At 36.6% G+C, this 22,316-nt stretch overlaps 1 protein-coding gene and 1 pseudogene across 1 annotated transcript in view; both read left to right on the top strand.

The window, feature by feature from the left end:
• The first annotated feature begins 11,355 nt into the window (after positions 1-11,355).
• On the top strand, positions 11,356-21,084 carry LOC127546918 (sodium-coupled monocarboxylate transporter 1-like; annotated as a pseudogene).
• The window catches only part of TTC39C (tetratricopeptide repeat domain 39C), a 110,257-nt gene continuing 108,501 nt past the window's right edge, over positions 20,561-22,316 (top strand). Inside the window, exon 1 of the mRNA XM_051970334.1 lies at positions 20,561-21,857. Coding sequence (XP_051826294.1) covers positions 21,694-21,857 — 164 coding nt within the window. The 5' untranslated portion in view covers positions 20,561-21,693. The remainder of the gene's footprint in view (positions 21,858-22,316) is intronic.

The raw sequence follows: 22,316 nt of genomic DNA, 5'->3' as shown, positions 1-22,316 counted from the left end.
TAGCAGACTAGGAACTAGTCCCAAAAATTGATGCATGGTCTAGGTCTCTCCAAAGTACTTCTATTATGTTTCAGCATGCCTCTCTGGAAGCAGGATTCCACACCTCTTCCAAAAAGGGTGATTACATGAGCTGAATCTGCTCACTAGCTCCCTATAATACATATAAGAAGCACAATATACTTGAGATTCTAATTCACAGAAGCAAATTTGATCTCATAAGTACCTATGAAATTTAGCAGAATGAGACATGTCTAGAATATGACTTTGCAAAGTTATTTAACTCAACAGGAATACAATAGTAAAAAAAAAAGGGGGGGAAGCTTTGTATAATAAAAAAATATATTGTGAGGCTATCTAAAAGCCAGTAGAAGCAGCATTGTAGAAAGGATTTAAGTAAAGATCAGGAGAAGTAGCAAAAGAAGTGACATGATCATAGAAATATTATAAAAACCGCTTGAAAAGAAAGAGAAAAAAAACTGATGAGTTTGGACATCATCAAGTGTGACATAGAGGCATAATGTAGATAAATGGGAGATGTTTAAGCTTTGCCAACGATTTCTTGATTTGTGTTAAGAATTATTTCATCCTTTGAAAGGAGAAACAATTACAACAGAAATTCTGGAATTGATTCTCACCAACAACTAATTAGAAACTGCATTTTGTTTGTTTTGATTTAGAGAGAAAATGATGAGAACTTTGGTAGGAAATGGCTATTCTATTTTAGAATTTGAAGAAACCCTTAATACTCCACAATTACCCTTGATCATTGCCTTCTCTTAGCCTGGGAAAGTTCCTTGTCAAGAACTCTTTCTTTTGCCAAGTGAACAAGGAAATTGTGGACAAAAAAAAAAAAAAGAAAATCCAATGTGGTCCCTCATGTAACTCTAGAACACAGTAAATGCTTAATAAGTATCTACTGATTTATTGGTATATATCTGGCTCAAGACCTTCAGTAGAGGATAGGGTGTGTTGCTTTCCCTCTTCAGTGTCTACCTGATCCACCTAACTCTTACCTGTGACTAAAAAACCTATAACATGTATAGAGGCAACATCCCAGTAAACCATTTTGGCAGATGGGCAAAACCAGGGGGAGAGTAACCAAAAGGGCTCAAATCCTATGGTGAATTAGAGGGGTATCTACCTGAAGCATGTGAAGACTTCTCTTGGTGGAATGGATGGATGAAAACAATTTGTTCCAGCAGCCATGAAGGCAGGTGAAGCAGGTGCTGTGGAGCACTTAAAACTTGGTTAAACATCAAAGACACCAAGGTCATCTACTGTATTTCAAGTCATCACCAGTCATCTTGACTCTATCTTGCCATTGGACAGTGATGACCCTGGAAGAGAGAATGAGGCTGACAACTTTGTGCAACTCTTGTCTTGCTTAAAGCCAGTTTACTTTTGAATCAAAATAAATCACCATATCAAAAGAAAAAAGAAAAAAAGATAAATATACTCTGTATAAACAAATTTCCTCTTCTCTACTTCCCATCTCCAAACTGGCCTGTTTGGTAAGCTCTGGCTGATCTTCTAAATAAAGAAATGGCACACACTAAAAATAGACTTTTACAGGCCTTTGGGAAGGGATAGTTCCTCCCATGAGTCCATCTCTCAACCAGGTGAACATTGTACACAGTAATAGCAACATTGAGTGACAATTAACTATGATAAGTATTGCTCTTCTCAGCAATATCCTAATCCAAGACAATTCCAAAAGACAAAGTCCAAAAGACTCATGATAGAAAATGCTATTCCATATCCTAAAGAAAGAACCATGAAAATTGAATGCAAGTCAAAGCATATTATTTTCACTTTCTAAATTTTTTTCATGGTTTTCCTCTTTTGTTTTGTTTCTTCTTTTACAACATAAGTAATATGGAAATAGGTTTAACAAGATTGCATATGTATAACCTATATCAGATTGCCTGCCATCTTGGTAAGGCAGGAAAGGAAGAAAGGAAGAAGAAAAATTTAGAACTAAAATCTTGTAAAAAGAATGAATGTTGAAAACTATTTGTACATGTAATTGGAGAAAAAATACTATTTGTCAAAAGAAGAAAGAAAGAAAAAAGAAAATCCAGCCTCAGTTAACTTATGATGTTGGGGATAGATGGGATTAGACATTGGAAGCCAATAAGGAGTTGTCTTAGCCTCTAAATAACTATCAAGAGGTATATTCCTTATTCTAGAGCAGGGAAAAATATGGTTGGTAAATTGATCAGGGGAACTCCCCTGATTACCCCCATTTACAGAAAACTAATTGAAGCTAAATTAAGCTCTTAGATTTAAGCTGTTTTCAAATACTTGAAGGAGTAAGAGAAATTAGATTTGTTAGGGTTGGTCTCCAAGGACAAAGCCAGTAGTGATGCATGGAAACTTCAAAGAAGCAAAATTATGTTTAATGTTAGAAGGAAAAACTTACTAACAATTAGAACTATACCAAAGTGGAGAATGCTGTTGTCTCAGTTCTTATCAACAATTAGAGCACTTTGAAGATATTTCATAAATGAATCAGATAGACTGAGAATGCATAAGGTAATAGGTATTTATTATTGTTCATTTTAAGTCTCTTCAACAGAGGTTCATGTTCTAAAACAAAAAGGAGGTAGCAACATGGAAAATTAGAAGGGAATTAGGGACTATTTAGGCAAAGAATTGTCTCAGTCAGTTGCCATAGGAGGAGTCAGTCACCACAGCAGGAGAAAGGAGGTCTTTGGAGACATCTCCATCACACTTGGCACACTCAGTTCCACAAAGCTCACCTGGTAGGTTTGGTTGCTTTACCTTGAGGGCTATCATTGTCAGGAAGATATTAGGTATTGATTGGGGTGGGAAGGTGGGGACAAGGACTGGATAGGACTAACTAAATAACAAATACATACATACATAAACACATAAGTGGAGTAATTAATTAAAGGAATTTATAAAAGTTCACAGAATCACGGAACATGCTAGACAGGATAAGAAGGCATATCCAATGTCTAGAGCAGATGACTGCTTGCTACAGATGAGTTTTACTGGTCTCAAAAAGGTTTACAAGCTCTAGGTATTTGCATTGTCATGGCTATTTGGGGAAGAATTCTCTCTAAGCGTTGAACAAAAGTTTTCAACCTGAAGTTCTATGGATAGATTTCAAGGATTTCAGATAAGTAAAAAAAAAAATTCTTTATTTTCACTAACCTCTAGCTGAAATTTAGTATTTCCTTTCATTATAAAGTTAGGCCAAAAACCACAGTAATATTAGTAGTACTTATGACTTTAGCACTGATACAAATCATGGTTACTTTCATATTATAGTAAAAAATGTATTAGATGTCCAACATAACATGCATGTTGCCTTGTCAAAGACCATCCTACAATTCAGTGTTCTCTTTCAAGCTAAACAAAAAATCTCATATTATTTATTTAAAATTTAACTTTTAACATGTCTATATTTTATTTTTAAAATTTAAATAATAGCCTTTTATTTTCAAGACACATTAAAAGATAATTTTCACCACCCTTGCAAAATCGTGTGTTCCAAATTTTTCTCCCTCCCTCCACCTTATCCCCTCCCCTAGACAGCAAGTAATCCAATCTAGGTTAAACATGTACAGTTCTTCTAAACACATTTCCACATTTATCATGCTACACAAGAAAAATCAGATCAAAAAGAAAAAAAGATGAGAAAGAAAAAGAAACAAGCAAACAAAAATGAAACAGGTGAAAATACTCTGTTGTCATCCACTTCCAGTCCCCATAGTCCCTTTCTGGATACAGATGGCTTTCTCCAACGCAAGTGTCTATTAGAATGGGCCTGAATCATTTCAGTGTTTAAAAATGCCAAGTCCATTAGAGTTGATCATCACATAATTTTGTTGTTGCTGTGTACAATGTTCTCTTAATTCTGCTTACTTCATTTAGCATCAGTTCATAATATGCCAATATTTTAGATACATTTTCTTATTTAATATACTAATAAAGAAGCATATATGCAATATCACATAGCAAATTTTAAAAACTATTTTTGTTACCCAAAGATCCCAGCTTTTGGGATAAGAATTCACTATTTGCAAAAACTGCTGGGAAAATTTCTAAAATGGCAAAAACTAGGCATTGACCCACACTTAACACCATATACCAAGATAAGGTCAAAATGGGTTCATGATCTAAACATAAAGAATAATATTATAAATAAATCAGAAGAACATAGAATAGTTTACCTCTCAGACCTGTGGAGGAGGAAGATCAAAGAACTAGAGATCATTATTGATCACAAAATAGATAATTTTGATTATATTAAGTTTAAAAGGTTTTGTACAAACAAAACTAATGCAGACAAGATTAGAAGGGAAGCAATAAAATGGGAAAATATTTTTACATTCAAAGGTTCTGATAAAGGCCTCATTTCCAAAATATATAGAAAATTGACTCAAATTGATAAGATTCTCCAATTGATAAAGGGTCAAAGGAAATGAACAGACAATTTTTAGATGAAGAAATTGAAACTATTTCTAGACATATGAAAAGGTGCTCCAAATCACTATTGATCAGAGAAATGCAAATTGACACAACTCTGAGATACCACTACATACCTGTCAGATTGGCTAAGATGACAGGAAAAAGGTAATGATGAATATTGGAGGGAATGTGGGAAAACTGGGACACTAATAAATTGTTGGTGGAACTGTAAATGAATCCAACCATTCTGGAGAGCAATTTGGAACTATGCTCAAAAAGTTATCAAATTGTGCATACCTTTTGATCCAGCAGTGTTTCTACTGGGCATATATCCCAAAGAGATCTTAAAGGAGGAAAAGGTACCCACATGTGCAAAAATGTTTATGGCAGTCCTTTTTGTAGTGGTTAGAAACTGGAAACTGAATGGATGCCCATCAATTGGAGAATGGTTGAGTAAATTATGGTATATGAATTTTATGGGATATTATTGTTCTGAAAGAAATGACCGACAGGATGATATCAGAGAGGCCTACAGAGACCTACATAAATTGATGCTAAGTGAAATGAGCAGAACCAGGAGATCATTATACACCATTATACACAGCAACAAAAGTACTGTATGATGACCAATTCTGATGGACATGGCTCTCTTCAACAATGAGATGATTCCAGCCAGTTCCAATTGTTCAGTAATGAAGAGAGTCATCCACACCCAAAGAAAGAACTATGGGAAATGAATGTAGACTACAACATAGCATTTTTCATTCTTTCTGTTATTGTTTGCTTGCATTTTTGTTTTCCTTCTCAGGTTTTTTTTCTCTCTAGATCCGATTTTTCTTGTGGAGCAAGATAACTATAAATGTGTGTGTGTGTGTTTGTGTGTGTGTGTGTGTATGATTTAACATATATTTTAACATATTTAACATGTATTGGACTATCTACCATCTAGGGAAGGGGGTGGGGGAAAGAAGGGGAAAATTTGGAACAAAGAGTTTTGCAGGGTCAATGTTGAAAAATTACCCATGCATATGTTTTATAAATAAAATACTGTAATACAAATATTCCATATCATAAAAAATTTTAAAAACCTATTTCATTAAATGAATTTTAATAAAATTTGTTTCCTTTTGTATTCCTATGTATTTTATGCCTTTAAAAATATTATTCTAAAAAGATGTATAAGACTTCAAGAGTTAGTCATAAAAATTAATTAAACTAATTGGGGTACATTATTGAAGAAATTCTTGTCCAGAGCAGTCATTTGCAATTCTTAAGTTCTGTTTTCACATCCAGCTTCCAAAATTTAATTAAAATTTCTCCATTACTTTTTAGTAAACAAATTATGCTTTTGATAACAAAGAGTTTTTTGAGGCAATATTGCCAGTTGGTTAGAGCATTGGCCCTTAAGCTAGGAAGATTTAATTTCACCTTTGAATTCCACCTCTGACACTTACTAGCTATGAGACTTTTTAAAATCACTATAATAACTCAATTTCTTTTTCTTATTTCTTTTTTATTATAGCTTTTTATTTATAAAACTTATACATAGGTAATTTTTTCACTTTTTCTTATTTTTAACTTTTTTGGGAGGGTTGTTTTTAATAATATTTTGATTTTTTCCAATTACATGTAAAACAATTTTTAACCTTTATTTTAAAAAAGTTTACATTCCAAACTTTTTCTATCTCTATCTTTTCCTCCCTCTTCAAGCTGGTAAGCAATTTGATATAAATTACACATACACAATCATGAAAAAGTTATTTCCAAATTAGTCATACTGTAAAAGAAAACATAGACAAAAAAATTCATAAAAAAATGAAATGAAAAACAATATGCTTTGATCTATATTTAGACTTCATCGTTCTTTCTTTGAAGATGGAAAGCAATTTCCTGTATGAGTTCCTTTGTCATTGTCTTGGTTCATTGTATTGTTGAGAATAGCTACATCATTCATGAATGTTAGACTTAACAAATCAGTTTCCTCATTTATGAATATATATATGTGTGTGTGTAGCTATGTAAAAATCACAATATTATTTGAATAACTTCAAAAGTAGCCCTTTTTGTTCATTTATACATTCTAAAAAGTCATTTTTTCATATTTAGAAGCAATTTTAATGGAAAATTTAAAATACAATACTAATGTGATGTTGCTTCTGCACAACATCTAAATCCCTGCCATAAAATCAGTTCTGATGAATTAAAACAGGTCAATCTTAATTTCTGTATATTCAGGGGGTTGAATCTATTTCATAAAACAGAACTAAGAAGCAATTCTCATTCTTCCATCTTCTTACTTATAATTCTAAACATTTGGAATTTTATTCATTAGTTCAGTCAACAAATCTAATGATCCTTTACCAGTCTTCATTCTTTATGATATTTTTGCAATATTTGGCATTATTGAACAAGTCCCTCTTTAGGACATTATCAATTCCTTTGTTGTTACTTTTGGTACTCTGACATCTTTAAATAATCCTTCTCTGTCTTTTTTGTCTGGTTCCTCATCATTTTCTTTATCTCTTATTATATATGTGTTCATCAAATGTCTCCTTTTTAGTTCCTTTCTTTTCTCTTTCTAGACCATGTCCTTTGGCAGTTTTATTCATTCTCTGCAATTACTTGGCAGGTAATGATCAAATTTTTACACCTAGTCTTAATTTCTCTTCTGAGTACTAGATTAGTATCACCAACTGCTTGAAAAATGATTCTACCTGAACTGGTATATTTCAAATCACCATATTATCTTTCTCTCTAAAGTTGTTCTTCCTTCTGACTTGACTCTATTTATGGCATCACTGTCATCTGATCTCCCATATTCATAATCTTAGGGGTAACTTTAATTTTTCCCTCTTCATCACTGTTCACATCCAATTATCAAATCCCATAATATTCATCTCTGTAATATCTTTTGCAACCATCTCCTCCTCTCTATTTTCACTACTACCAGCCTAGTATCACCTTTCAGATTGGTGGCAGAATAATATAAAAGTTCTTCATAATCTGCTCCTCACAGCATACCCTCTTTGCCATTCTCCTTTTACTTTATATTCCCTCTTCATGTATGTACTCTAAGGTCCAGGGTTCCAGGCCTCCTTGCTATAGCTCACACAAGACACTCCATCTTTCAACGTTCCAGACTGGTCCCTGTCTGGAATTCTCTTTCTCCCATCTTTACCTCCTGCTTTCCCTGACTTTATTCATTTTGCAGCTAAAATCCTACCTTTTGTTTCCTATTGCCTCCTTAATTCTAGTGTTTTCTCTCTGTTGACTATTTTCAATTTTTGCTGCATATACCTTATTTTTTCTTTTTTTTTAATTAAAGTTTTTTTATTTTTCAAAGCATATGCATGGATAATTCTTCGACACTAACCCTTCAAAACCTTGTGTTCCAATTCCCCCCCTCCATCTCCCCTCCCTCTTCCCTAGATGTCTAGTTCAATAATTATTAAACTTGGTAGAATTATATGTTAAATCCAATATATGCATATATATTTGTACAATTATCTTGCTGCACAAGAAAAATCATATCAAACCAAAAAAAATGAGAAAGAAAATAAAATGCAAGCAAACAACAACAAAAAGAGTAAAAATACTGTGTTGTGATCCTCCTTCAGTTCCTACAGTTCTCTCTCTGAATGCACATGGCTCTCTTCATCACAAAACTATTGGAACTAGCCTGAATCATCTTATTGTTGAAAAAAAAAGCCACATGCATCAGAATTGATCATTACATAATCAATTACATAATTTTGTTGCTGTGTATAATGATCTCACAGTTCTGCTCATTTTAGTCAGTATCAGTTCATGTAAGTCTCTCCAGGCTTGTCTGAAATCATCTTGTTGGTCATTTTTTACAGAACAATAATATTCCATAACATTCATATACCATAACTTGTTCAGCCATTCTCCAACTGATGGAAGGCCATCATTTGGCTTTCCAGTTTTTTGCTCTACAAAAAGGGCTGCCACAAACATTTTTGCACATGTAGGTCCTTTTCCCTCTTTTAAAATTTTTTTGAGATATAAGCCCAGTAAAAATACTGCTGGAACAAAAGGTATGCACAGTTTGATAAGTCTTTGGGCATAGTTCCAAATTGCTCTCCAGGATGATTGTATCAGTTCACAATTTTACCAACAATGTATTAGTGTCCCAGTTTTCCCACATCCCCTTTAATATTCATCATTACCTTTTCCTGATATCCTAGCCAATCGAACAGGTGTGCAGTGGTATCTCAAAGCTGTCTTAATTTGCATTTCTCTGACCAATAATGATTTATAGCACCTTTTCATATGACTAGAAATAGTTTCAATTTCTTCATCTGAAAATTGTTTGTTCATATCCTTTGACCATTTATCAATTGGAGAATGGTTTGATTTCTTATAGAGTCAATTCTCCATATATTTTGGAAATGAGGCCTTTAATCCTTGAATATAAAAAGGTTTTCCCAATTTATTGCTTCCCTTCTAAAATTGTCTGCATTAGTTTTGTTTGTGCAAAAAACTTTTTAACTTAATATAATAAAAATTATCCATTTTGTGATCAATAATGATCTCTAGTTCTTCTTTGGTCACAAATTCCTTACTCCTCCATAGGTCTAAGAGGTAAACTATACTATGTTCTTCTAATTTATTTATAATATTATTCTTTATGTCTAGATCATGAATCCATTTCAACCTTATCTTGATATACCATGTTAGGTGTGAGTCATTGCCTAGTTTCTGCTATACTAGTTTCCAATTTTCCCAGCAGTTTTTGTCAAATAGTGAGTTCTTCTCCCAAAAGCTGGGTTTTTGGATTTGTCAACTATAACACTAGATTATTATAGTTATTAACTATTTTGTCCAGTGAACCTAACCTATTCCATCAGTCAACTATTCTATGTCTTAGCAAGTACCAAATGATTTTGATGACCACTGCTTTATAATATGGTTTTAGATGTGGTACAGCTAAACCACCTCCATTTGCATTTTTTTCATTAATTCCCTTAAAATTCTTGACTTTTTGTTCTTCTAGATAAATTTTCTTATTATTTTTTCTAGATCTTTAATATAATTTCTTGGGAGTTTGATTGATATAGCACTAAATAAGTAGATCAATTTATGTAGTATTGTCATTTTTATTATATTCACTCCCTATCCAAAAGCACTTCAAATTTTTCCAATTGTTTAGATTTGACTTTGTATAGAAAGTGTTTTGTAGTTGTTATTATATAGTTCCTGACTTTGCCTTGGCAGGTAGACTCCCAAATACTTTATACTAACAACAGTTATTTTAAATGGAATTTCTCTTTGTATCTCTTGCTGCTGGACTTTGTTGGGGACATATAAAAATGCTGATGATTTATGAGGATTTATTTTGTATCCTGCAACTTTGCTAAAGTTGTGGATTGCTTCTAGTAGTGTTTTAGGTGATTCTCTACGTATACCAGGGGTCCTCAAACTACGGCCCGTGGGCCAGATGCGGCAGCTGAGGATGTTTATCCCCCTCACCCAGGGCTATGAAGTGTCTTTATTTAAAGGCCCACAAAACAAAGTTTTTGTTTTTACTATAGTCCAGCCCTCCAACAGTCTGAGGGACAGTGAACTGGTCCCCTATTTTAAAAGTATGAGGATCCCTGAATTGTATACCATCATGTCATCTGCAAAGAGTGATAATTTGGTTTCCTCATTATCTACTCTAATTCATTTAATCTCTTTTTCTTCTCTTATTGCCAAAGCTAATGTTTCTAATACAATATTGAATAGTAATGGTGATAGTGGGCAATCTTCTTTCACCCCTGCTCTTATTGGGAATAGTTCTAGTTTGTCCCAATTACATATGATGCTTGCTGATAGTTTTAAAAGATGCTACTGATCATTTTAAGGAAAAGTCCCATACTCCTGCATATAATTTATTAAAGAAAATCATTTGCTTATTATCTCCACCATCAGATTATGATGCTCAGATTATGAGCTCCTTGAAAGAATTTTTTTTACCTTTTGTTATATATGGAGCATAACCAAATATGGTTATATGTGTATACTTGTCACACAGTAAGTGCCATTAAGTTTATTGACAAATTCACTGATATAGAAAGTCATATCACTTTTCTGATCAAAAATCTTCAGTAGCTTCCTATGGCAAAGGAATACAAAAAACTTCCCTGATTTCCCAGATTGATAGCAACTCTCTCTAAAACTTAAATATTGCTTTTCTTTAAAAACAAAAACTTAAATGAATATAACTTATCACAACCAGTAGTATAAGAATAGAGAAGTAAAGGAGAGACCCTAGACTAATTTGTTCTGGAGGAATTGGGGATGAGTTTTTTCCCCAGAATTTTTTAGGCTGCAGAGAGTTACTATTTGCCTAGAACAGAGAGGGAGTGTTTAAGGTGAGGTTTAAACTATTTTCCTATCAGAGTTTTACAATCTCTTTTGTATTTGAGAAAGTAGAATTCTGGGAAGTTTTACTTTGGTGGGGGGAGTATACAAGATCTAAGCATTACAGCATAATAGGTTTCTCATAAGTTAGGTGACATTTGAACTGAGAGATCCAAGAGGCAGTAGAATGAAGTTCAATGGAAGAAAGTTCAAAATTAGCTTAAGAAAGAGTTTCAAAGAGAAGCAATTAAGTGAAGAATGCTAGAAAGATTTCACAGGGCAGACTTGAACTTTGTCTCTATTCTTTCTGGTGCAACTTGACTGAGATGGAATCCTTTTTAGCCATTGGCTGAGAATGCTGACTGAGGATAGCTGAGATTAATCTTCACTCTATTTTGTTTATATATTATAAGTAGGTGAGCTCCTTGAAGACAAAGCCAGACACTTGGCAAAATGCCTGACACATAGAAATAATTTAATAAATGTTTGCTGACTCACCATAGTCTTCCCTGAAGAAGAAGACTTATTAATTACAACTACAAGTGAATGATGGAGGTGACCCAAAGAACTGTCACTATAAAATCTCCAGGCTATATTGTACAGGTGATTCTGAAAATAACAACAGCTGACAACCATAGAGAACGAAGAGCAATGCCTAGTGGGAAGCAAAAGCAGAGAACAATGTTTGGCAGGAAGTAGATCAAGTAGAAAGCAGCTTTGCAACATGCCTGTGATCTGGTTACATGTATTCCTCCTTGTATGTATACCCTCTTCACATAGAGTCCTAGTCACATATATTTCCCAGGTGTATTATTCCCTACACTCTGTCTTCCTAAAGTCCTCTAAGTTTATTTGTGGGAGAATAAATAACTGAAGGGCTTATTTTGGAGGGAGAAGTGAGGGTACAGGGATTGTTCTCTGTTGTATTTGTCTTGCTAAGTAATGAAAATGCTTTTGTTATGAATTAAATCTGTGTCAATCTGGCTAGTAAAATGTACAATGAAGGTTTGAGTTATGGTTTGAAGAGGATCCTTACCTACAAAAATATGTAGAACCTAGATTAGCTAAATGGAGAGCTCAGAGTGAGACATTGACTACAATTATCTTCACTGGCTTTATTTTCCTGCAGTCTGTGAACTCCATATATCTTCCCTGATAGTGCCTAGCATTGTATTCTGCATATTAAGAGATGCTTAATAGATGTACAATACTCAGTGTAATTATTCATTCAAATACTTATAAGTATCAACTATGTACAATGAATTATGCTAGGTACTAGGGAGATAGGCAGCCTGATACTATCCCTTACCTTCAAAGAGCTTACAACCTAATATCAACATTTATTGTTGATGTTCAGAATTTTAGGGAAAATATAAGCAATATGCAGTGATATTTTCTTTAAACTAGATGGTTTGTTGTTGTTTTATAAGCAATATGCAGTGATATTTTCTTTAAATTAGATGGTTTGTTGTTGTTTAGTTGTTTAAGTCATGTCTGATTCTTTGTGATCCCATTTGGGATTTTCTTGGCAAAGATATTAGAGCGATTTGCACTTCCTTCTCTCAGCTCATTTTACAGGTGAGGAAATGAAGGGTAAACAGTATTAAGTAACTTACCTGGAGTCACACAGCTAGTAAGTGTATGAGGTCAGATTTGAACTTGGGAAGTTGAATCTCCAGGACTTAGGTGCCCTTTAAATGAGGTATAGAAGCCATGTATTATTTTTGATAGTAGAGACTGGAGGACATTATTACATATGGTTGACATATTTTCACTTCTTTACTCTTTATTGACCTTAAAGGTGTGTCTCATTTTAAGTATAAGTAACAGATAATAATACAGATTTTTGCAAAAGATAAGTAAGATATGATTGTAATCTGTATAAAAACATTCTTTACATTGCCAAAAAACACACACTGGGACTTTTTAACTCTTAAACTCCCTCTCTGTTTCCAATAAGAATCAATTTACAGCCAATTTCTTCCAAAACTATATATTGTTTAAACAGAAGTTTTGTGTAGAAATAATTCATTTTTCATCCAATTTATGTTTCGTTTTATAAAGTACATGAACAAATATTAATATGCTGAAGAGAGCCTAAAAGAAATAGATTCTTTCCTATTTTGAGAGGCAGTGAATACAAAAGAATCTCAGTCAGGAGGACCTACTTCCCCATCTCAGCGCTCTAGGATTACATTCCCTGAAACTCTTAAATTACAGAGAAGGTACAACTTGATCTATATTGGGTGAGACATAGAATTCCTGTTCTAATGAAACCGCACATCCAGTTCCTCTTCCTTAGTATTGTGATCAAAGATTCAACTCTCTCAAACAACTTCCTAGGCAGGCTGGTATATCTTATTCTGTCAGCCAGTTTTTCTCAAGATCGTATTAAATCTTGAAATTGTGCACCCCACGCCCAGTTCCTCCTACCTCCTCCCCCTCACACCTCTCTCCAGCTCGAGGTTCCTTTCTTAAAGGATTTTTCCAGTTCGAGATTCAGCCAGAGGTACTGCAACTCTCACCTCAACGCTCCCTCAGAGCCCTGCGTTATACAATGTCCGTCCCCGGGGACTCAGTGGAGGCAGAAGCGCAACACTCATGCAGCTGGACCTAAACTAAAATATCGGAGATATTTGGTGTGAGCAGGCTGACCTTTGGTCACTTCGCCAAGTCTGTCTCCCACGGAAAACCGCAGTCCCCAAATAGACAGCTACCCTCGACGTTATTTGGGGAGAAGAAAGTTTGCGCAGCAGAGCCTTGAGCTTACTGCAGGAAACCAGGACCTTCGTGGTGTGGGACTATTTGGTGTTCGCGGGGGATGCTCATCCTTTCCACAGCCATAGGTATTTATTTTGTCTTCTGCAAGGGTGGCCAGAAGACCCAGAAAGATTTCTGATGGGCGGCCGGAAGATGATCGAAGTGCCCGTGGCTCTGTACCTCATTTCCAGTTTCGGATCCGCCATCCCAATCCAGGGTATCCCCTTCGAGATCTGTCGCTTCGGGGCCATATTCACTATGTATGGATTCTCTTACATCATTGTAGTCATCTTCACCTCGGAAGTCTTTCTCCCAGTCTTTTACAAGCTGGGAATTACCAGCACCTACGAGTATCTAGACTGCAGTGGTTCTCAAACTTTTGTTCTCAGTATCTTCATGTTAAAAAACTATCGAGGATCTGTTCAAAGAGTTTTTGTTCACATGGGTTATATTTATAGCTATTTACTATATTAGAAATAAAAAAGATTTTGAATTTGTAGACCCTCTGAAAGGGTTTCAGAGACCCCAACAATTCTTTGGACTACACTTTGAGGACCACTGACTAGGGCTTCGTTTTAACAGATACATTCGACTTTGTGGAACGATTCTGTTCATGCTCCAAACGATTTTGTACATTGGACCTGTCATTTATGCTCCAGCTCTTGCAATGAATCAAGTTAGGGATCTCAATTTGTGAAGCACAATCATTGCCACGGGAGTGGTATGCACCTTCTATAGCTCAAAGGGTGAATTCAATGCTGTTGTTTGGATCGATGTTTTCCAAGTTGGAATCAAGATGGCTGGATTTTTTTCTATGATCATACAGGGTACTGTGGTTCAAGGTGGAATAAAAAATATCCTAATTGATTCCTATCATGGAGGAAGATTAAACTTCTGGGACTTCAATCCCAATCCTCTTGGAAGATATACCTTCTGGATAATCGTCATTGGCGGTTCTGTCACCTCGCTCTATGGTATCACTCCAGTTCAAATCCAGAGATACAATGCCTGCAAAAATCGTTTCCATGCAAAAATGTCCCTCTGTGTGAATCTTATAGGATGCTGGGCAATTTTTGCTTCTCCAACAATGTTGCTTCTACAATAAGACAAAGAAAGGTCTTGTCCTTTATTCAAGATACCATGACTGCGATCCTTGGACATCAAAGAAAGTGTCAGCACCAGACCAACTCATGCCCTATTTAGCACTGGACATTCTGCAAGATTTTCCAGGACTCCCCGGACTTTTTGTGGCATGTATATAGAGTGCTACATTGAGCACTGTGTTGGCCAGCATCAATGCTTTAGCTGCAGTTACAATCTCAGATCTCATTAAACCTCACTTCTCATCACTCTCTGAAAAGACTCTGTTTTTGGCTTTGTAAAGTGACAAGTGTGCTGTATGGAGTCCTGTGCATTGGAATGACAGCTGTAGCATCACTTATGGGAGCTTTGTTAGGGGTAGTGTTCAGTATCTTTGGTGTGATTTGGGCATTTTGGCCTCCTTTGCCAATTCATTGGGGGCATTTATAGGACTTACTGCTGGATTTGTCATTTCTCTCTGAGTTGGAATTGGAGCTCAACTCTATCCTCCCCTTCCCCCTTCTGGAGAACAATTTATCTTTGAGCCTCATTACTGATGACTGTAACATAACCAATTTCCACCACCAGAAGAATTGGACCACAACTTCAGGAACACTAGTTTCTCCAAATGCATTTGAAATTCATAGTGCTGAAAGAACTCCCCTAATGGATAAATGGTATTCTTTATCTTTCCTGTACTTCAGCACCATTAGAATGTTGGTTACTATATTTGTGGGAATAATTGACAGCCTCCTAACAGGAGGAAGGAAACAGATCATAAATGACAGATTTCTACTGACCAAAGAAGACTTTTTATTCAACTTTGATTTTTTCAGGAAGAAATGGGTTTTAAATCAGCAACTTAATGTATTAGGAGATAGTGAAACTAAAAAGCTTGACTTCAACCAACCAACTAATGAATCAACACAGAATTTTAAAGGATCAACTACAATTAGTTCCTTATTAGTGTGAATGAATCTATGAAGTGGTCATATTATTTGAATCTTCATTACAGATTTCCAATGGGCTAACATAATAATATTTTATATATAATTATAATTTTGAATAGTGCACATTCAAATACAGTTACCCCTTTTGCATCCTTTTCCTATCATGCTTTTGATATAGCATGAGTTGGCTTAAGAAATTAAGTGGGAATTTGCTAAATACATTTGTTAAAATTTATTTTTGTTAAATTGTTAATTTATATTTCCAAAATGACACTAATTATTATGACCTAAACCAGATGTAAAAATATAAAATTCCACTAATTAAAAAAATCAGAAAGATAGCTTTTTGTCCAAAAATAATAACTCATATTTTTATGGTACTTCAAAGCTTAGAAAGAAAGCACCTTTCTCACAACAATTTTGTGGAAACTACAGATGACATAAGAAGGCCTTCAAGTAATGCAGAAAAAGTTTAGAAACTCAGAAATGCATAAAATATATGCATAGAATCGTATAATATCAATATATTTTGTCTCTTAATAGTGCAATAATTCAGACTTCTGAACCAGGGAGCACCAAAATATACTATGTAGACTTTCCAGATCTGGGGGTAGAGGATGTTATGCCCCTAATCCCTGTGATAATGATGCATAGGAATCATTATTCACATTCATTTAGACCTAGCTGCCAGACAGCTTCATCACAGACAATTTATTCAGTTTGTGAGAATGTATGAGGTACTAGTATACCAAGACAAAAGTAAACCAATTCTGCTCTCAAAAAGGCTAGTCTTCAAAACAAACTTTGCAGATGATAGTGGAAAAGATCATGAGATATGCTTTTGAGAAGGGTGTTATCCCAGCTAGACAAGCATTTATTAATTTCCTACTATGTGCCAGGCACTGTGTACAATGCTTTTTAAAAACAAAAGGAAAACAATTCTTGTCTTCAAGGATGTTACATTATTTTGGATTGTAGACTGTTCCTACCTGTGGATTTTCAGCATTTAATTGGACTATGCAATGTGTTTATTCTTCATTTTTAGACAGTTATGGAAGTGATATTTTAAAAAAAGTAGCACAGGATGAAGTGGGAAATGATTTTGTAATCAGAAGACTTGAGTTTGAATACTTGACAATTCCTGTCTGTGTTAAAATTACTTAACTGTTCTGAATCTTCAGTTTCTTCATCTGTAAAATGAAAATACTATAAACCCTACCTCATAAGAATGTTGTGAGAAGGGTGCTTTCTTTGTAAATTCTGAAGTACCATAGAAATATGAGGTGTTATTACTATTTTTGAACAAAAATAAAACTATCTGATGACTTTTAAATTAGTGGGATAATGACATTTTGTATTTTTTATATATAGTTTATTTCATAATATTTAATGTGATTTTGGAAATAGAAAGTAACAATTTAACAAACAAATAAAAATTAACAAATGTATTTAACAAATTAATTGCTTCTGGGACCATGTAGGTTAAGGCACTGAATCTTCTAAGAAACCTATCTGCCCTTGAGACATTCATGCTTTTGGACTGAGTTCAGTCCAGGGAGAGCCTAGCCTCTAATAAGAAAGGTTACACTTCCTTTCTCATTCTCTTTGGCTAATTTTATTTCTACACTCATGGGAAAAATGACTTTAAGTTTAAGTTTAGATTTTGACTCAAGTCTATGTATCTCCAAAGGGAAGAGTAGAAAGATAATCAAGGTACATAGATAAATAGCATACATGTTAATTAAATAAATATAGTCTCAAAACAAATTTACTGAGCCTTAAGAGAGGATTCAAAGTGAGGAAAAGAAAAGAACCAGAATCCAAGGGTTACACAAACACAAGAATGTTGATTTTTTTTCAATTTTATATTATTTTCAATTCCAAATTATCTTCCTTTTTTGTCCTCTCCCATTCAAAGAAAAAAAATCACATATGTATGTATTTAATCGTGTAAAACAAGCTTTCACATTAGCCATAAAAGATAATAACATTGTAAAGAAAAATAACTTTGAAAGCCTTGACTCTGATCTAAACAAAGACCAACTATGTCCCTGTAAGATCTATGATAAGTCATATTACCAATTTTTGAAAGATGTGATGAACATGAAATACAGAGATATACATTTATGGAGCTGGCCACTGTGTAAATTCATTTTGCTATACTATGTTTATATGTTATTAGGATTGTGGGGGGAGGGAAGGGTCAGAAGGGATAGTAACTGCTGGAATAAAAAAAAGAGGATTGTTATAATGCTTTTTAAAGTTCCACAGGACAGAAAAGAAGATACTATAGACAAGAAGAACAGCTTTGAAAGTAACATGTAGAAATTGTTACACATTTTTTGGGAAAAGAAAGTTTTGTGAGATGTAGATTCCCAGTTTTACATAGAATCTCGTTTTTGTGTATAATGCTTTTCTTTTGTTAAGTTCAGAATACAATAACAAAATTTAAATTAAAAAAATATGTTAAATCTTTAGTTAAGTGCTAGTCCAGACCAAATGTTCAAGTCTAATAGTTCTCTAGAAACCTAGCAGAGATCTGGGATTCTCCCTGCCCTTTATTAGGACAATACATAATTAATAAATTCCTAGATCTATTCCTGTTCTGCATTTACTACTTCTGTCACCCTAAGAATGGCATCTAAACTTCTGGCTGCCTCAGTTTCTTTACTTGTAAAAAACCTCCTAAGTGTTGTTGTCAGAATAAAATGAGATATTTGTAAAGTATTTTTTCAAACCATTTTTGTCATTGTTTCAACTCCTTGTGACCTTTTTGGGGTTTCCCTGGCAGATATACTGGTTTGACAATGTGGAGCTGAGGTAAACAAGGTTAAAGTGACTTGCCCATCTAGTAAGTGGCTTAGGACCCATTTGAACTTGGGTCATATTGACTGACTCTAAGGCCATCATTCTATCCACTGGGCCAGATAGTTGCCCCTTTTGCAAACCCCTAAAGCATTACATAAATGGTAGCAATTGTGAAAATAATTTTAATCCTCCTACTCAATTTAATCAGCATTTAATTCATTGTGATTCAATGGATATCAATAATCAGTGAGTTAATTAAGTTTGATTTAGATGTGTTAATTAATGCTGTGAGAATCACAGTCATAATTAATTATATGTTGATTATCGTGTTACTTCTAATTGATTTATAGGATAGATTTATACTTTGTTACATCTGATATTAACTTGTATTAAGAGTTTGCTGTATTAGCACTATCCCTTCCCCCACTCCTAAGAGTAGTTTGAGAGAATTAGGATTGTAAAACCATAATTTCCTTTCCTTTTTCGTTGTCATAAATATTCTTAAAGTCTTACAGACTGTGGAACACTTCCAGAATATTGATGACACTATAAAGCTCCTAAATATTGCTGACAAAGGGCTGATGAAGGCCTAGTGATTAATGGACATTTCTCTTAGTTAATCAAAAGAGTTTCCCGATTCTGAAAATGATCAATCATAAATTTTAATTTCTCATTCTACTTTTAAAGATCTCCCAAGGTCTATATAATCCTCTCAATGATGATCAGAGGCTTCATTGGCTATAAGGATAGGATTTAAAATGTCAGACTTCTCTTTTCCCATCAGCTGCTCTGTTTGTTTTTGACTCCATTTTATCATATCATAACCTAGTACTGTATTTGATATCCTCTCCCTTCTCCTTTTCAGTTTCTTTTTGTATATTGTCTTTCTCTGATAGATTATAAGCTCCTATTCTTTTTTATTTCTTTCTCCAGTATTTAGCACATAGTAATCTCTCAATAATGTTTCTGTTACACTTAATACACATGAAACATGAGGCAAGTCACGTAGCTGCATTGGCCCTCAGTTTCCCCATCCATAAAATCAAAGATTTGCACTAAGGTATTTTCCTGCTCTTTTCCTAAGATTTTGTGAAATTATAATTGAATCATTGATCTAGATTGGTAGTGGCAGTTTCTCTAAAGAAATGAAATCAGAGTTTCTGACAAAAACACATATGCACAAGCCTAACCAAAAACCCAAGCCCTTAAAGACATGAAAAACACCGTATGGCACTAATTTAATTCTTAGACGACTAATTTAATTCTTAGATGACTTGAAAATATAAGTGGAAATAGGCTACCAGTAATCTGAGAAGGTAGCAACAGGAATATGGAAAGAGGGCTTAATTCAGATCTCATTGCCTGGGTGAACATGGGCAAATAATTTAATTTCTTTAGGCCCTAGCATCCTTATCAGTAAAATGAAGGGATTGGATTAAGACTCTGTGGTCCCTTTGAGCTTTTTAATTAATAAATCAAAAGTAGAAGAAATGAAAATACATGGAATGTAGTATTGACATAGAATGTGGTCAAGGTCAAAACCTTGGTTCATCCTGAACCATTGACCCACTTTGTTAGATAGCCCAAGTCCCAACTTGTCTTCTTCATTGAGTGAACAGGCTCTTTCAGAAAAAAGCACCAAATTCAAGAATAGAAGTGGATCTAGGAAACGGCAGTGTATGTGTGTGTGTGTGACAGAGACAAACAGAGAGAGAGAGAGAGAGAGAAGCCTTGTAAGTGAATGACTTTGTTCTTCCTTTCTGCTTTCTTATTATTTTTTCCCTGAGCATTAAGGGAAACTTCTAATATTGGAGTTGTCAATTCTACATTTTTAAGACGTCCTAAAATGCATAAGAAAAAAAAAAAGGCCAGGGAGGGATCTCCATGCTTTTAAGAATTAGTGCGAGGAAGAAGAACCCTTTCGGATCTTGACACTTTGGGGGTTCTTTCAGGAAGCAAACGTCCCCGGTACTTGTCAGAACTAAGCATCCCCAAGTAACCTAAGGCAACTGGCCTTCGTCTTTGCACAGATTCCCACGTGTCCGAGCCCCTTGACCCTCCCCTTTCTTCCCTCCTCCCTACGGATTGGCTGCGGTAGAGAGAGGAGGGAGGAGCCTAGATGTCAGAATGAAGAAAGAAGCTTGGTGTGGGGGGAGGGGTGTGTGTAAACCTGACAGCACTAGGGGAAAAGAGCTTGCGCCTATGAGACACTTAGGGTCTAAGAACGAGACACAAGCACTAAGAGTAGAGGGGAGGAACAGGTGGAAGTTGTCTCTGTACCCCCATCTTTTCTCGAGTTTATTGGCTTACAAACCAAGGTTCTTTATGTAACTCTATTTTCATATTTATTTCCCTTCTCTGACCTTGCCTTCTTTTTTCCAGTAGGCTCTTTTTCGTCTCACTCCTCAGATATTCACCCGCGTTTTCTCAGCATGGTTCAGTCCAGGATGGTGAGGGGCGGGGGGAGCCGGTGTGCTCTGCCCTAGCCGGTGCTGTTCAGGAGCTGCCAAGCTTGCACGAGGCTCGAGGAAACCTAGAGCTGGCGCGGGAGGGAGCGGGGGCCCTCTGCCGGAGCTACCTGCCGGGTGCACCCCGCAGCCCGGCAGTGGCTCGGAGCGGGCGGTGGCGTGGCTGTGGGGTTAGGGAGCTGAGACTCCCGGGCCGCTGCAGCTCCACTTAGTGCGGGGAGAAGGACCAAGTGGGCCGATCCCGCGTGGGAGCCCCAGAGTCGGACAGCTCATCACCCCGCCTTTCCCAGCCTCACGGTCAGCCTTTCACCGGGCTGGCGGGCCAGTGGTGGTGCGGGCCCGGGAGAGGGGGAGCAAGCGGAGGGAGGGAGAAGGTTTGAGCCTGGAACGGGGACTCCAGGAGGGGAGAGCGCTGCAGGAAGTGGGGGCGGCGGCACAGCCCCTCGGGGGACCGGTGGAGAGGGGTCGAAGGCACCCCGGAAACGGATTTCGCTTCAGTGCCCCCAGGATCTCTGAGCGTGGGGAGAGAAGAGAGACCAGTCGGCCCGGAGCGGCTGCTGAGTAATTGCCGGCAGCAGCAGCGGCGGCCACCGCCACGCGAGGCTTCAGCTTCCACGTCCTATCGACAAACTGCAGGCACAGCAGCAGTAGCGGCTCCCGCAGCAACAGCAGCTCCGGCTCCTCCTCCCGGCTCTTCCCCTGCAGCTGCTGCCCTTTAGGCTCTTCCCGGGGCCGGTGCCACTGGTTCTTGGGGCTTCTCAGAGCCCCACTCTTCCCCTCAAGCTCCCCTCCCCCCCCTCGCTTCTTCTTCTTCTTTCCCCATGGCCGGGTCGGAGCAGCAGCCGTCTCGGCGGCGCGAGGAAGAGAGCGAGCAGGACTCGGCGGCCGCAGCGCCCCTGCACGATGCCGAGCTGGCCCTGGCCGGCATTAACATGCTGCTCAACAACGGCTTCCGAGAGTCGGACCAGCTCTTCAAACAATACAGGTGACCCCCCCCCCCCCCACTCCACCCCTATTCTCTGCACTAGCTTTCTCATCCTTTTCCTTTACTGTTCATTTAAACTCTTATTCCATTTCCCTCCATTGGGTCTGGGCGCTGCCCTTGCCACTGGCCACCGAGCCTTTCCTGTTGGCTCTCGTGCCTTGCCCTGTCCCTCTCCCAAACTGATGCCCATCCCTTTGCCACCACACCTGATCTACATCCTCCCCTTCCAAAAAGAAGACGCTTTATAATTAACCTCAGTTCTTTCCTCCCTTTTGAATTTAGCTTTGACTCGCTCTCCCCTCTCTCCCCCTTAGTTCTTTCTGCAGCTGGTTCTTCCCGCATCCATCTCTCTCCCTCTCCAGGGAGGTGTGAGGGCATGTGTGCCTCTATGTGTTTTTTACGTATTCATTTCCCGCTCTCTCACCACGGTGCTCTCCTCCTTCTCTTCCTCTTTGAAGA

Source organism: Antechinus flavipes, chromosome 1 (assembly GCF_016432865.1).
Source record: "Antechinus flavipes isolate AdamAnt ecotype Samford, QLD, Australia chromosome 1, AdamAnt_v2, whole genome shotgun sequence".
NCBI classification, from domain to species: domain Eukaryota; kingdom Metazoa; phylum Chordata; class Mammalia; order Dasyuromorphia; family Dasyuridae; genus Antechinus; species Antechinus flavipes.
Note: the sequence above shows the minus strand (reverse complement) of the source record. Positions and strands in the feature narration are given on the sequence as shown.